The sequence below is a fragment of the Nyctibius grandis genome, chromosome 1 (genome assembly GCF_013368605.1).
Source record: "Nyctibius grandis isolate bNycGra1 chromosome 1, bNycGra1.pri, whole genome shotgun sequence".
Lineage (NCBI taxonomy): Eukaryota > Metazoa > Chordata > Aves > Nyctibiiformes > Nyctibiidae > Nyctibius > Nyctibius grandis.
In genome coordinates, this window is record NC_090658.1 from 44,175,617 (window position 1) to 44,190,738 (window position 15,122).

The 15,122-nt window shown below is 40.6% G+C and overlaps 1 protein-coding gene across 1 annotated transcript in view; it reads left to right on the forward strand.

Moving 5' to 3' along the window:
* The first annotated feature begins 319 nt into the window (after positions 1-319).
* Positions 320-15,122, forward strand: part of HEATR1 (HEAT repeat containing 1) — a 39,656-nt gene continuing 24,853 nt past the window's right edge. Inside the window, exons 1-17 of the mRNA XM_068404490.1 lie at positions 320-383; positions 602-780; positions 2,784-3,000; positions 3,935-4,076; positions 4,603-4,704; positions 5,561-5,701; positions 6,304-6,515; positions 7,737-7,870; positions 8,694-8,802; positions 9,152-9,262; positions 9,715-9,832; positions 11,049-11,156; positions 11,593-11,688; positions 12,706-12,794; positions 13,093-13,304; positions 13,580-13,701; positions 14,242-14,439. Of these exons, the coding sequence (XP_068260591.1) occupies positions 639-780; positions 2,784-3,000; positions 3,935-4,076; positions 4,603-4,704; positions 5,561-5,701; positions 6,304-6,515; positions 7,737-7,870; positions 8,694-8,802; positions 9,152-9,262; positions 9,715-9,832; positions 11,049-11,156; positions 11,593-11,688; positions 12,706-12,794; positions 13,093-13,304; positions 13,580-13,701; positions 14,242-14,439 (2,253 nt within the window). The 5' untranslated portion in view covers positions 320-383; positions 602-638. The remainder of the gene's footprint in view (positions 384-601; positions 781-2,783; positions 3,001-3,934; positions 4,077-4,602; positions 4,705-5,560; positions 5,702-6,303; positions 6,516-7,736; positions 7,871-8,693; positions 8,803-9,151; positions 9,263-9,714; positions 9,833-11,048; positions 11,157-11,592; positions 11,689-12,705; positions 12,795-13,092; positions 13,305-13,579; positions 13,702-14,241; positions 14,440-15,122) is intronic.

A 15,122-nucleotide genomic window follows, 5' to 3' on the forward strand; every position in this document is an offset into this window, starting at 1 on the left:
TTGCCGCAGGCACCTCGCTGAGGCTTCCCCCTCCGCCCGCCGCCGCCGCGGGCCTTCACACCTCGACTGGTCGCCTGGACCGGCTGCTTCCCCAACACGGGCGGGCTGCCCCCCGCCCCACACCTGCCCCAGGCCCCCACACGGGCGCGAAACCACCCTCAGCGGCCCCCTCCCTCGCGCGGAGCCGCCGCGCGCCACCACCGCCCCGCCGGGAGGCGGCGCATGCTCAGTGGAGCTCTCGCCCGCAGCCCCAGGGCGGCTCCCTGCCGGTGGGGGGCGGGAGCTTCCCCTTCCGCCTCAGCCGCTGCTTCCGGGTCAGCGGCGCGCGCAGCCCACGTGGGGCCCGGCAGGGAGCGGAGCGGCGCGGCGCGGAGCCGAGCCAGGTCGGTGTCGGGCGCCGGGACCGGGAGACGCGTCTCCGCGGGGGACGTGTCACCGCCTGCCGCTGTCCCGCTTCTTCCCCGGCTCGGCTGGGCCTGGCCCACCCCCGCGTGTGTGCACTCCCGAGGGGCAGCTGGGAGCGGGGCCTGCACCGGGGGGGAGGCGGCACGTCTCCGTGCAGCTGCTTCACCTGCAGCCTGCTTCGGTCTCCTTTCCTTAGGTTCCTGTGGAGGCTGCTGTCCCCGAGACGTGCAGCGATGACGTCCCTGGCGGAGCAGCTGAAGCGGCTGGCGCTTCCCCAGACCGACCCCAGCCTCCTGGACCGCAGCGAAGCGGCGTCGCTGCTGTTCAGTCCCAAGGAGGCTGCGGCTATTGACAGGGACACGTTTTTTGCAATCGGTGAGTTTGGCTGTTCAGATGCCAGTGATTTGAAAAATCATCTACCCAGAAAACAGCTGGGGGAAGATAAATAGGAAAGGCAAACCCACGTTCAAAAAAGGCCAGAAGGATAATTAAAGAAACTACAGGCTAGTCAGCATCACTCCCGTCCATGGGAAAATCATGGAGCAGGTCCTCTTGGAGCACGCTTCTGGGCACGTGAAGGATAAGGTCATTGGGAAGAGTCGGGGACCCCAAGGTAGTCAAGGGCTGGAGAACTTGCCCTGTAAGGGGAGGCTGGTGTCAAGAATGTCTGTGGTCTCATTCAGTTTGGAGAAGAGAAGGCTTTGAGGGGTCTAGTAGCAGCCTGCTGATACCTATGAGGAGGTTTCAAGAAGATGGGTCAGCCTGTCCAGAGGAATGCATGGCTGGAGGACAGGAGACAATGGGCATAAGTTGAGACAGTAGAGGTTCAAACTGGATATAAGAAAAAGCTTTTTCACCGTGAGGACAGTCAAGGAGTTGAACGGGTTGTCCAGGGAGGTTGTGCTCTCCATTTGAAAACCCCAACTGGATAATGCCTTGAGCAGCCTGGTCTGATTTCAGGGCTAACTCTGCTTTGAGCAGGGCCTTGGACTAGAGATCTCTCAAGGTCCCTTCCAACCTGAATTCTGTGATTTCATGAAAACATGTTGACGCCCTGCTCTTTGGTAACATTATGGCCACAAATAATGTAAAGTGGCAGAAGCCATTGCTGTGTTTGCACACTGCAAATCCTTTGTGCTTGTCTCTTTCCATTTTTGTACAGAACTTTACCCAGGAATGTGATACTTCTTGAATGAGAAAGCTGTTTTCTAAAACCAGAAAGACTGATGTCATGTAATGATTTTAAGTAACAAGATTGTAGATTTATACATCTTTGATGCAACACAGAGTATTTTTTAGTTTCTTAAATAGTTGCTATAGAACTGCTGCATATAATCATTTATTTCTTCCATATTTCAGCCAGCTGCCTGGTTTCTTTATTTCAGCTGAAGTTGTCTGCTTTGTGCTTAGCCATTAATACTTATAAGCATGTGTAAAATAAAGAAATAATTCCAGTGGTTCTCCAGTGGTGTACATGGAATGTTGTATTTTAATTTATTCAAAGAGGCACCTTTGCTTGCTTCATCCGTATAAAATCATAGCATAGTTTTGTCTGGAAGGGACCTCTGAAGGTCATTTGGTACTAGCCCAGCTGAGCACAGGGCTAGTTAGCGCACGTTGCTCAGGCCTGTGTTCGGCTGAGTTTGAGGATGGAGGTTTTACGGTCTCTGATGCAGTACTGGGCCTCTGATCCAGTGTTTGACCACCCCAGTGTTTTAAAAAAAAAAATATCAGTCCATACATTGATTTGGAATCTCGTATGTTCCAGCTTGCGTCTGTTTCCTCCCGTCCTTTCACTGAGCATTTCTGAGAAGAGTCTGGCTCCATCTTCTTGATAACCTACACTGTATGCTATTAAGTAGTTGCAGACAGCAAAAAGATTTCCTTCTGACTCTCTCTTCTCCGGGCTGAACAAACCCAGTCCCTCCTTTTCCTTGTATGTTATTTTCCAGTCCCCTGACCATCATAGTGTTCCTCTGCTGGACTCACACCCATATGGCAATGGTTTTCTTCTACTGATGAGCTCAAAATTGTACGCAGTACTCCAGATGCAATGTCACAAATGAGGAGAGGACAATTCACCTCCCTCAGCTGGCTGGCTACGCTCTCGCTAATAAAGCCCAGGATGCTACTGGCCTCCATTGCTGCGTGAGCGCGCTGCTGATACTTATTAATGTTCTTTTTCTTCGTTAGTTAAGAAATACTTTAAGTGTAGCAAAAGTTTTGGTCTTAGACCTGTTTACTGTTTGGTTTGCTTAGTGAGGATGACATATACCAGTATAGCAGAGAAGTTGAATATGCCAGTGAGGAGGTAGGTGGGTAGGACTGGTGAATAAAACTGTTGTGTTTAAAGCATTCTTCCTTTTTTTTTTCCACAGGGTGCACTGGCTTAGAAGAGCTGATGGGAATTGATCCTTCATTTGAAGTGTTTCAGTCCAGTTTGTTTAGTTCCACATCCAAAGGCCTGGAACGCAGCGTTCAGTCTAAAGCAGTAAATCAGGAGCTGAATAAGAATATTTCATTGTTCCTGATTCACCTGTCCCCTTACTTTATGCTTAAGCCAGCCCAGAAGTGCCTTGAATGGCTGATTCACAGGTAATCCACTGAATATCATATGTGTCAATAGATAAGGCTACTAGAAATGCCAGGGTTTTTTTTCCTAATGAGAATTTTTTTTGTTTGTTTTCTGAAAGTACAGGTTAAGGTGTTAAAAATATCCATTTGGGCTTAGTCTTTATGGGGCCAGATGTTCTTCTTTGCCAATTAGATTTTTGTCTTTTGATAAATTTCTGTGAAAATTTTGATCTGTGATGGTATTCTATTTAAAAGCAATTATTTCCTTGCCTGGCTTTCACCAAATTTTCCCAGCTCTAGCCATCTTACAGAGAGCCTAGAAAGGCATTTATGTAATACACTTTTAGAAATGGGCTGTGTAAAATAGCTGATTTTCGATATCAACTGTGAACCATGAATAGCACGCCCTTGTATTATAACATGAGCTAAGCATTCTTATTTCAAGATTATGCAGGACGGTGTGAAGAAAAAGCAAACCAAGTATTTTGTGAAATGAATGTTGTATTTGTTTCTATAAATTAACTTATCCAGGTGCAGAAAGTATAACATTTCATGTCCTGAAAGAGTGGGCGTTTTTGTTGATAACAACCTTTGAATCACAACTTTTTTTACGTATGTATTTTACTGGAATTCATACTAGATCATTGTAATGTCTGGTTTAATCTTGAAATCTATGCAGAAGAAACTAAGGTAATCTTAGGTCCTATAGGGACCTAAAATTACTGAGAGTGAGGAATAAAATTGCTAGCACTGTTTCTTTCCTCTAGCACATACAGGCTAGTGGCCACCTTGGGATTCTGGACTGTAGGTGGACCATATGTCTGAGTCAGTATGACGATCATCTCTTGTCTTGCTTAAAAGCGAGAGAAACAGGTGTTCTGAGAAGCATGTGGCTGGGTCTTTTTTTTGGACTTCCAGATAATTTTTAACTGTGCATGTATGTTTTTTTCCTTAGATTTCACATCCATCTCTACAATCAAGATAGTTTAATTGGTTGCGTTCTGCCATATCATGAGACTAAACTATTTGTGAGAGTTATTCAACTTTTAAATATAAAAAGCCCAACTCATAAATGGCATTGGATGGATCCAATAAGGGTAAAGTATTTAACAGATGCAAGTTGGGAGAAACATGAGGGACTTTATTAATAATATCTTGACTGTGTTACTAGGTTTATGAATATAGTCCACCTGTTCATGTGGTTAGTTGCAGAACTGTACTGGAAGATTTAGTTGCAGGGATAGAGCCTGGGTGCCCACCTGTTGTTTCTGCTGTCTTTCTTTATATTTAAAGTTAATTATGAAAAGGTTTGGTTGTAATTACTCTTTGCTTTGGCAAAGTTAAAGTATGCTTTTAAGGTGCAAGTATTTGCTACTGCTAGGAAGATATGTCAATTACTAAAATATATATTTATTTGAATATAGACTATATGCAGTGCTCTTTATTGTCTGTCTTAGTGTAGGTACAAAAAATTCCAGAGAGGTGTGTGGGTTTCCATTACTATTTCAATTTAAATTGTGTTAACTCATCGGTAGGATTAATTTAGATATTATATTAATTTTTACTTCAGGTACTTCACTTTACCCTTGAGTGTTCTAATTTTACTTTTTTCACTATGTAAAGAAACCTGGAGTCCCACTGGCAAGGGGTACTGTCATTACACACTGCTACAAAGACCTGGATTTCATGGATTTCATCTGCAGGCTGGTGGCAAAATCTGTGAAGGTTGTTCATTTATTCTAGAACATTATTTGTTTGTTGTCACTTGGTTTTCTTTGTCTTTGTATAGTATTATGCTATTTACTAATATTTTGAATTACATATCAAATAGTAGAAGGAGTCATTTATTAGTAAACAATATGAAGATTTCTTATTATTTGTATAGATGACAGTCTATCAGATTCTTAAAGATAATGTATTGCTTCAAGGTACTTCATTGTCTTAATTTCTTTTATAAAGTTATTCCTGCTATTAGTTTGTAGCTGTGCTTCGAATTTGGGTATGTCTTTTGTGGGTTGTCATGGGTGTTTTAAGCATACGTCTTCAAATATTAATGAGAACTTAAAATTGAGAATGTTAGAACGTGAGCAGATTTATTTGTTTTTTTCAATTATGTCAAATAGAGAACTAGTTTTATAGTCCCAGAAGGGTGAGATGTACCACAGTTCCAATTATTTAGAGAACTGGAGTGCACATACTGTCAAACTAACTGAAGCACACACAATAACAGGGTTTGTTCACAGACATAGTGGGGGGTGTTAATCATATACCAGTCAGTTTCTTGGATGTCCAGTTCTCAGTCTTGAGCATTACACCAAAATCACAAGTGCTGTAGGTTACCTTATTGTGATTAACTATGGTAGCTGAGGAATAGCACTCATTTCTTTCTGCCTTGTCTGCAAGGGGGAGCAGTAACCTCTGGTGAGGGTTACTGCTAGGAGGACGTCATGACTTAAGTTGTGCCAGCAGGAGCTGGTAGAGCTTTTGTGCTGGAGTGCTGAGATTTTGCTGGTTTGGAGGAAGCTATATGTGTGTTTCCACTTTTCCTGATGTCTGAACAACTGATTTTTCTGTGGTCCAGGTCTTTTCAGAGTGTCCTGGCAACTCGACTCAGTTGAGAGTTCTTCTTGTGTTTTATGCCTCCACCATTGTGTCAGCTCTTGGAGCCGCAGAGAAGATAACAGACACTATAGTCTCTATGCTGCTCCCTTACATCCAAAAGGTACATGAAGCTTTGATTTTCTTCCTGTGTGATGAACTGTACTGTGTTCTGTGGACAGGCATCTGCAGATCACATTTAAGAGGTACGGTACGTTCTATGTGAAGTGTATTGTACCACTGCTAGCCTGCTTTGAAACATCAGGCAAGTGAAGGTCCATAAATAATAATGTTTTTTCACACCTCAGATGAGGACTTTAAGAACTCTCTTTCCTACTCTGCCTGAGGAATGGAGCTGTGAGAAATGGATATGAAGTTTGAATGAACGTGTTTATCTTAGAGATTTATCGTGCTAAACAATGAGGAAATGGAGTCAGGGTGGACAGCCTGCTTTAATATCCTCATTCCTCCAGGATTGTTGCTCTGTTAACAAACAGAGCAACAGTTAATGAATGTGTCTTCTGTATGTGTGCACCCCATGTGACAGCTTTTTCTTCTTGAAAGTTGAGTCTATAGATTCCTTAAAAGTTAACACATGGAGAAGGAGGTGGTGTGATTCCATGGATGTCAGAATAAAAATGATTTTTATGTTAATGTACTCTTTTTTTTTTTTTTTTTTTTTTTAATTTGTGTGTGTTAAAAATCCACCTTTATCTCTTTTTCTAGGGCTTGAAATCCTCCATACAGGATTATAGAGCTGCAACATACATGATAATCTGCCAGATGACAGTAAAAGCGACAGTGGAGACTTCCTTGGTGCATTCCTTGATGTTACAGATAAGCAAGACATTACCTAAAGTGCCCTCTTTAGTCAGGGATGGGGTGGCATGCTTGAATCTACTTCTACAAACTCAGAAAGGAGACAAACTTGGGAAAAAGTAAGTTTACATGAATTGAGTTTTCCCCCTTTTTAAAAGCTCAGACTGCACTTTGATAATTTGAATTTTTTTATCCTCCTCATTAAAGGGGTACTTTCCTATCAGAAATTTTGGTAGTTGACATTTCAAAGGGCTTGGAAGTTTCTTTGACTTACTTTGAAAATTTGTGTGCGCACTACAGCTGAGGAGCCTCAGTGGTGTGAGTCTGTCATCTTTTGGTCCCTCTCCTGCCGTGTCCCTCAGTAAAGGATTGCTGTCCATGTGCAAAACTGAACCCTGTCAGTAAGAGGTTTTCTTGAAAGTGGGAATCCTGGAAGAGAAGTCAGCAAAATAATGGTAGTGCAAATTTGAGGTTATTTGAACAGCTTGGAAAAAAGAAGTCTGTCCCTTCAATGGAAAGGCTTTGAGGTCGTATAGTTTGACACCTGAAGTGGAAGTGCTTCTATACCACCACTTCTTTGGTCCCACAAGTCAGGTGTTCTGGAAGTACATGTAGTATTTCATTCCCATCGATCTGTCTGCCCTGCCCCGATACAGTTAGCTTGTGCTGTTAACGTGCAGTTGAACACGGTGATGGAAGTCCCATGTGCTACACGGAGTTTGCTTGCTGGCAGAGAGATTAGTGTGGGTATTCCAACAGAATAAATCTTTGCTGGGATAAGTACAGTGATTACCTTCCAGATACTTGAACACAGTCACAGAAGAGGAAAATGGGTTAAAAGCTAAGGTGTGGGGAACTAAGGAGTGGCATGCTTGATGCATTATGCAGCATCCAGCCAGGTGGGTATAAAAGAAGACAAGATGAGAGAAACTTTTTATTAGCAGGAAGGGAAGTCGCTTCTATTCTCTTTGAGGATCTCCTGTCATTGAGCTATTATTTTTCCTCCCTTCCTTTTGCTGCCGCTGGGTAGTAGATATGCTCCTTGCAATGTGAGGGTATCTCTTCATGCAATCCATATGAGTATTTTGTCTTGTTGCGGCAGCTGTGCTCAACATGACTGGCAGTACCCTGTTTTCTTCTTGGATATTAAATGCACCAATAAACCTCTGACAATAAGCAAGTGGAACCCTTTGAATCTTTTCAGCATTTGTTTACAATGAGGCTGTTACCTGTTGCTGAAAATTGAATCTTTAGGAAGCCTGCATGGTTTGAATGTGTTGGTAACTCAGATGAGCATACATACTTTTTGTTTTGTTTTGTTTCCCTGTTCCATTGTGCAGGCCATTTAATTATCTGTGCAAAACCCCAGAACTGGTAACAGTTTTGCAAGGCCTTTCAGCAGGCTATGATATCTCTCCTCTTCTGCGTTACCTGTTGCCTCACCTTGTTTGCACTGTCATGAAAAGCGATACGGGTACGTAGGCATACATTTTTACAATTTTGTTGAGCCTTAAGGACAGGTGGCTGTGGTCAGTGTTGTAGCTGTGTAATTTTAGTTGCTTCTGCCATTAAAACTGTGCCAATACATGAGAAGACCTGATCAAGCTTTTGTGTGTGTGTTGCTTTTTGGTTTTCCAGACCCTACAGGGAAGGCTATTTTAGGCATTGTTTTGTCTATATTGCTTTGATTTAGATGTTGATTTGCAGTATTTCAGCAGTAACTTCATTTTGATGTATGAAATTTCTGACTCTTAGTGATGTATTGTAGTACTGCAAAATCATTTTTAGGTAGATTACATGTACTCCATATGTAGTTTAAGTAGTGGAGATCTATGTTTACCTGATGAATTAAATGTGCCTGGGAACAGTCTGGGACAGGAAGGCTGACTGGCATGCAGTAGTAGCCTGTGTCTGCACTAGTAAGTCTACGTGCACCATGGACTTGTAACTGCCGAATCATGATTGGGAAAGCTCTTTTGTTGAAAAGGTCCAGATTCACGGCAGGGAATGCTGTAGGGAGTTGCTGGCACGGGTTATGGTAGCAGGTCTGGAACGTTCCAAAGCATACTTGAATTTATTGGTTGTAATACAGCCTTTGGCATTTTAATGACATTGGTATAAAGCATTGCTAGCAGCTCACCAAGAATTAGTGCTAGTAATCGATTAACATTGTGGTCTTCAAGTTACGCGCTTGGTTCACCAGATGATGATGCATGTACGAGCTATTAGCTTTAATCAGTACGAGGAGGTTATTCTCAAACTATTTTTATTTTTTTATGATTACATGTTGTTCCTAGAGGAACAAGAAGAATCTGATGAGACACAGAATCAGATTTACATCAGACATCTTGAAGGTATTCTTCAGAGTATACCACTGGAAAAGGATTTAGATCACCTGTTGGCTTCGTGAGTTAACTTTGATTATTTTTCTTCTGCAGTACTACAGTCATTTCTGGTTTAATTACAACTAATTCCTGACAATGGCATTAGCATTGTATGAGGATGTTTTTCTGAGTTCACAAATTAACTCCAAATCTGGATTTTGAAACTGGAACACTCAGGAATCTGGAAGAGCCATGCGTTTAGCACTTGTGGGAGTACTTCTGGGACAGTGAAACTGCAGGCCAGGAGCGAATCTGTACTTGCAATAAGTAATGTGTATTAATCCTAACCTGTTTAGCAGTGTGCTTTATAACATTAATGAAAACTATACTATCCAAAAAATGGTGGCTTTTTCTTTTGTTTGTAATTTTAGCAAGTTTCTTGAAGAGTTTATCTCCTCTGGTACAGAGGTTGAATCTAATCCCACCAAAATGGCTGCATTCAATCAAAAGATGCTTCCTCTTATCAGACTTCTTGAGAGAAAGTAAGTTCCATTTTTCTATGGCAGGCTCACAATCTGTAGGGTGGTGATGTCAGCTATGATCTTGACTTACTGGGTGTAGCAAGCACAATATTCTTGCCTGAATAAATACAGTCAAAATAACTGACTCCTAGTCTTTGTCCAAATTTTACTTTACTGGTCTGTCCTTACGTATTTTATTATCACTGTAATACATAGACACAGACCTACTGGTTTTGTACGGCTGTTTCCTGTGTAGCATAACCTTTCTGCTCATTATCTATCCTAGTGGTCTACATATCGTTCATGTGTGTTAGGACATGATGGTTGACTGCATTTGCAAAGCTACTTAAAATAGCTGGTTCAGATGAGTGCGTGTGCATTCAGCATCCTTGTATTTCCCTGCATTTCTCTGGTAAATACGTGTTCTTCTGTAATGCTCTGTGGAAAATGTTGGGGGTTTTGTCTGTTGGCAGGTATCCTAAAGCCTTAGACTCTGTCTTGGAGAAGCATCTGGAAGATTGCACAGATGAGGCTGACCAAAATCTTTTTCACCAATTTATTTCTCTTTCATTAAGCTGTGGCAAATACAAGGTAGGCAGAAACTCAGTTTGTGATCCTAGCTCTTATCTGGTTATGCTGTCAGAAGGCTGGTATTTTGGCAAAGTTCTGCTCTCTCTTCTTCTTTCTAAACAAATATCTACCATTCTCACAAAAAAAACCCCACCCCAACAAATTACTTAAATGTGATTTTTTTGGGGAGGGCTTGGTCAAAACGGTGGTAAAATCAAAAGCCATCAGATCTTTTGTGTTTATCCTGAACAGACATGAGTGTGAGCTTTTTTTCATGGTTGAAATTTACACGTTTCCACCTGCCCCGATTGCTATCAATAATTTTTTTCCTTAGGAACATGGCCACTACATATACTGTAGTGGTCAACAGTGTCAACATGGTGGTGCCCAGCAAGGCCTCATCTTACTTAAAGATTTTGTCGGTGTCAGAGGTGTCTGTTTTGGGAAAGCTGACCAACAACTTTATTGCTGTTGAGAGAAGGTGGCTCAGTCCTTTCTGTTGCATTGATTTTAAAGACGTTTACAGTCAATAACATGGAAGAATAGAGTGACTACAGAGTTCTTCCTGTGCCATTTCTGAAGAGCAATTGAAACCCAGCCTAACTCAGAATAACCATGAGTGCAACAGATCTGTCCAAGGAATTTATTCTTAAGAGATGGTTAGTATTATGGCTGTTGTTTGCACGATTGAAAGACTGAAAGCACTTAGGAAAAGATGATAAACTACATAAAGAAGTGCTTAATGTATTTTTGTACTGATTTAATGAAGGCACAGATTCTGTGACTGAATAACAAGCGGATTAACAGAAAAACAAGGCATGCAGAACAAAGGCATGTGACTCTCTTCTAGTGTTTAAGGTTCCTGAGATAAGTGCACACAATTGGACTGGCAGGGATGCCTTTTTAACAGTTTCTATCTGTGCTCTGTCACACTGACATTGTCACTAGAGCTTTCTCAGAATCCTTAGATAAGTGTAGTGCTTTTCTAGGACAAAAAGGTGTCTGTGGCTTACTGTACTTTTCAAGCTGTATTCCAAAAACTGTCTGCCAAAGTGAAGGAGACCAAATTTGAAACAGCTATACAACACCATTGTTCTGTAATTGACACTTTTTGGGTCTGAATTATACAGGTTTTCTTCTGGTACAAAAAATTGCTGAAAGAATTTCTCCCGTTATCCTTATATATACTTAAAGTATTTTTAACATGCAGTGAGTCACTCTGAAATCTGTTTTTCAGTTTCTGGAAGACTCTGATACCTCCCTTCTGCTTAGTTTGAATCATCCTCAGCCAGCTGTGCGGGTCTTGGCTCTTGAGCATTTGAAAGATGTTATTGAAACATCCAAGGTTTGTGTCCTGAATCTCTCACTTACAGAACTGACCTAACGTGTAATGTCTTCAAAAAGCTGTCCACCAGACATATCAGTTGAAGATGAGAGACGTATCAGTTGAAGATGAGTGGTCCGTTAAACTATTCGTACGTCATCACTGTTTTTCGTGCTGTTTCCAGCAGGATCCTGTCACCATTTTCCTGTATTCTGGAGTCTGGATGTAGTTTTTGTTCATTAAGCTGCTTGTAATCTAAGATAAAATCTAAGTTAATGGATACTTCTGGTTCTCTTTCATTTGTTGTTGAAAGTTAGTCTGGCTGTGGGGTTTAATTTAGATGATGTTACTGCTTTTCTTGTACTAGGATTCAGATATTTCATTAAAAGCCTGTAAATTTTGCTACCAACAAATGATGTTTTTTTCCTTTGTCTCTTTTTCCCCTTTATTTTTTCAGGAAGGCTTTGATCAGTCTTTCATAGAAGAAGCAATTTTTGGTCGGCTCAAGGATGACAACAGAGATGTTGTAATGTCTGCTCTCAGTTCTTTGGAGGTAAGTGTGTATCTTTTGATATGTCAGGTGAGATTTTAGCTGGTCTTGAATATGTGTGTCTGGAATGTATTCTTTGTAATTGCCCTTCTTCTACTCGTGTCCTTAGTGTATGGCTTTTGTCCTTTAATAGGATGAAGCAGCACAAATTTAGGAGGCTTGTGTTGTTTACCACCTCAGAATTTCCCTCCAAATTTCGGCTTCCTGATTTTTCCCAAAGTGTTTGCAGTTAACCGGAATTTATTGATGGATTTTTATGTAGCTACTAAAGCATGTTTTAATCTTTGATTATTATTTGAAGTGTACTTCCTGCTTATCCTATGCATTTTTCTATAAAAATGCAAGCCGTGTTTTCTGCCTCTTGGATGGAAAATGGTGCCATGACAAGTCATTACGCGAGTGAGAAGGACTCAGTTGAGTTTTTCCATATGAGAGTCATTTGGTCAGTTGATAGTGGCAAAGCTCTAAACTCCGGCTCAGGTTTACTGGATAGGACTCTGGTATGCATTGTACTGATTGTTTCCAGCTAGAGTAACAGTCTGTCTTTATTGCTTCTGCTAGGAGTAGTGGAGAATATTATTAGCAGTAGTATAATTGGTCTTGTGTGTTCATTCATTCTCAATCACTAAAAAATAGGAATAGAAGCACGTGAGTGCTTCTTTAAACTTTAGTATCTTTTGTTAATCTCCCTTATATTTTTGTCATACAGATGCTACGTAAAGTAAAAGCAATTCTTACTTAATTATGAAGTGTTCTGCTTATTTGTTTATCAATTTTACCAAACACTTCTGCATTCGGTAAATTCTCGGTGCTTTAGCATATCAAGAGGGCATACTGCGCAGCCTTATAACTTCTGTTTACCCTGATAATATTTTTATTACATGATCATCAATAGGCATGCAATTAGTGATGTTTGATCCCTATTTCCACTTGGTATAGCAGATGCATTTTCCATTATGGTATGGTAAATTATTTTGTATTTTATTATACTTCCATTTCTTTTTCTTGATTACTTTTCAGATTTTCAGGAAACAAGTCAATCCAGAAGTAGTAGTATCAAGTCTTTTGAACATCTTCCAGAGAGCTGATCTTTCAAAGGATGGGAAGTGGTATGTTTGTGCCTTTTTTCAGTCTACATTCGTTCTGCATAAATTAAATTTTTAAAAAGTAACTCTAAAGAATACTTTAGAAACTAGTTTTCACTTCAGATACTCTTTGTTATGCTATATCTATGCTGAGTTACAAGAGGGGTGTTCAGTTATTTGCATACCATTTCCCATGAATTCCCTATTTGTTCTCACTGCTGTTTGGATTCAGAAAATAGCCGTGGAAAATGGAGAACAAATCAAAGAAGTGTTGCTGGTATGACTGGGCAATGGATTTTCAACATGACTTGTTCTCTTTTAGGTACAAGGTTCTGGAGCGAGCAATAAAAATTTTAGTCAAAGAGGAGATTTTGAAAGAGAAAAAAGAACTACTAGGTGAAGCAGTAATGCGGTTGTTACCTTTTATGGTAATCACTAATGCAAATTCAAAATCTTCAGATTGGAAAATGGCCGTTTGTCTGTCAGAATCTGATCTCTGCTCCTTACACCCTTTGCTGAAAGGCTGGCCAGAAGGTAAAGCATTAATTGTAACTAATTTGGTAAAAGAAAAATTGTGATGATTTAGGACATCATCCTTATTGAACCTAAACACTTATTGAAGGAGACTGGCTGTCATTAACAAGCCGTCATGCTGTGAGTGTGAGTGGAGTTCTTTAAAACTCTTTGAAAAGATGAAGAAATTGTCTAGTATGTTTCTGACTGTTTCTAAATATTATCGAGCCGCTAGTGTTTTAATGTGTGATTTGTGTACCTAGATTGTCTGATTATTATTTTTTTCCCTGGAATAGCTCTTGAAGAGGCGATTAACTCTAGCCAGTCTGCAGAGCTGATTGGAGTGGCCAACAATAAAATGATTCTGCTGTTTTCCGAAAACATGATTTCAGGGGATCCTTCCTTACTATTGCAAATGGTATGTGTACCATGTTACCCGAACCTTAAGAGATCCAGGTGGTCACTGCAGTAGAACAAATGGGATATAGAAGAACTTTGTATGTGCTCTTCTTAGCACTGGTATGCTATCGTCAAGCTGCTAGGAAAAAAAAAAGAAAAAAAAATATATATATATATATATATTGAATAACAAACTCCAGTACAATCTAGATAAAATTTCTAGGTGAGATTTCTACCTTAGCATAAGGAAGAGAAGCAGCGAAGCTTTTACCTATTTGGACAAATGATTAGTGTAACTAAATTCCAGGAATTTTCAGTTTCCTGAAAAAAAATTCTAGAGAATAAACAAGTATACCTGTGAGTAGTTCATAGAAACAGATGTTTGTGCATTCCCAGGTTTCAAAGAGTACTATTACAGCAGACAGTAGCTTGTTACTGATGATAGAAGGTAACAACGATTTATTTGGACATGCAAATGAAAAACAGTGTAAAGTCATAGTGAAGTCCCACTGCCTTACAGACTTTTTGTTGTTGTTTTTTCTCCACTCCCTTTTCTAAGGTTGATGATCTGATACTCATTGCTGAAACAGAATCTGACAGTATGAGACAGAAAGTAACCTCTCATATAATTGGTTCAGTGCTTGTTCAGTGCTGCTGCAATACACAGATGAAGGAAAGTTATTTTTCAGTGGCTATCAGAGTCTTCCGTCTCTTGGATAAAAAAATAAAAAATCTCAGAGCTTGTGAATCTGCAGAGGTAAGATGTAAACAGTTTGGAAAGGCATTTTCTTTGTAATGGAGAAATCTTTTTTTATTGGAGAACAAGACGTTCACAAACCTTGACAAGGACTGAAAATACAACCTTCATTTCTTTTCAGAGCAAAAACACACGCTTGGCAGCAGTACTAGAAGCTGCCATTAAGAATTGCTCTTACATTTTACCTCTCTAGTGAGTCTGCATTAAAAAATTGAGAACTCCAGAGCTTTAGGCTAGCATCCCACCAACTGATTCAATGTTTCAGTGCTGTGGGCTTAGCACAAAGTTTGGGGCATTTCTGACAGCTACCCAGTGGCATCATGTGGTGTCATTGTTTGGCTTAGGAATATCAGGGTTTTTAGTCATTGAGTAAAGGTTTTGCTGGTTTGTTCAATAGGGGAAAGAAGGAAATACAGTTGAGTATGAAAAAGCTTATGCTAAGAGTGGTTCCACAGGAGGGCCATGAAAATGGTCAGAGTGCTGGAACACCTCTCCGATGAAGAAGGCTGAGTTGGGGTTGTTCAGCCTGGAGAAGAGAAGGCTCCAGGGAGACCTCATTGCAGACTTCCAATACTTACAGAGGACGTATAAGAAAAGTGGAGAAAGACTTTTTACCAGGGTCTGTAGTGATAGGACAAGGGCCAATGGTTTTAAACTAAAAGAGGGTAGATTTAACTTGGATG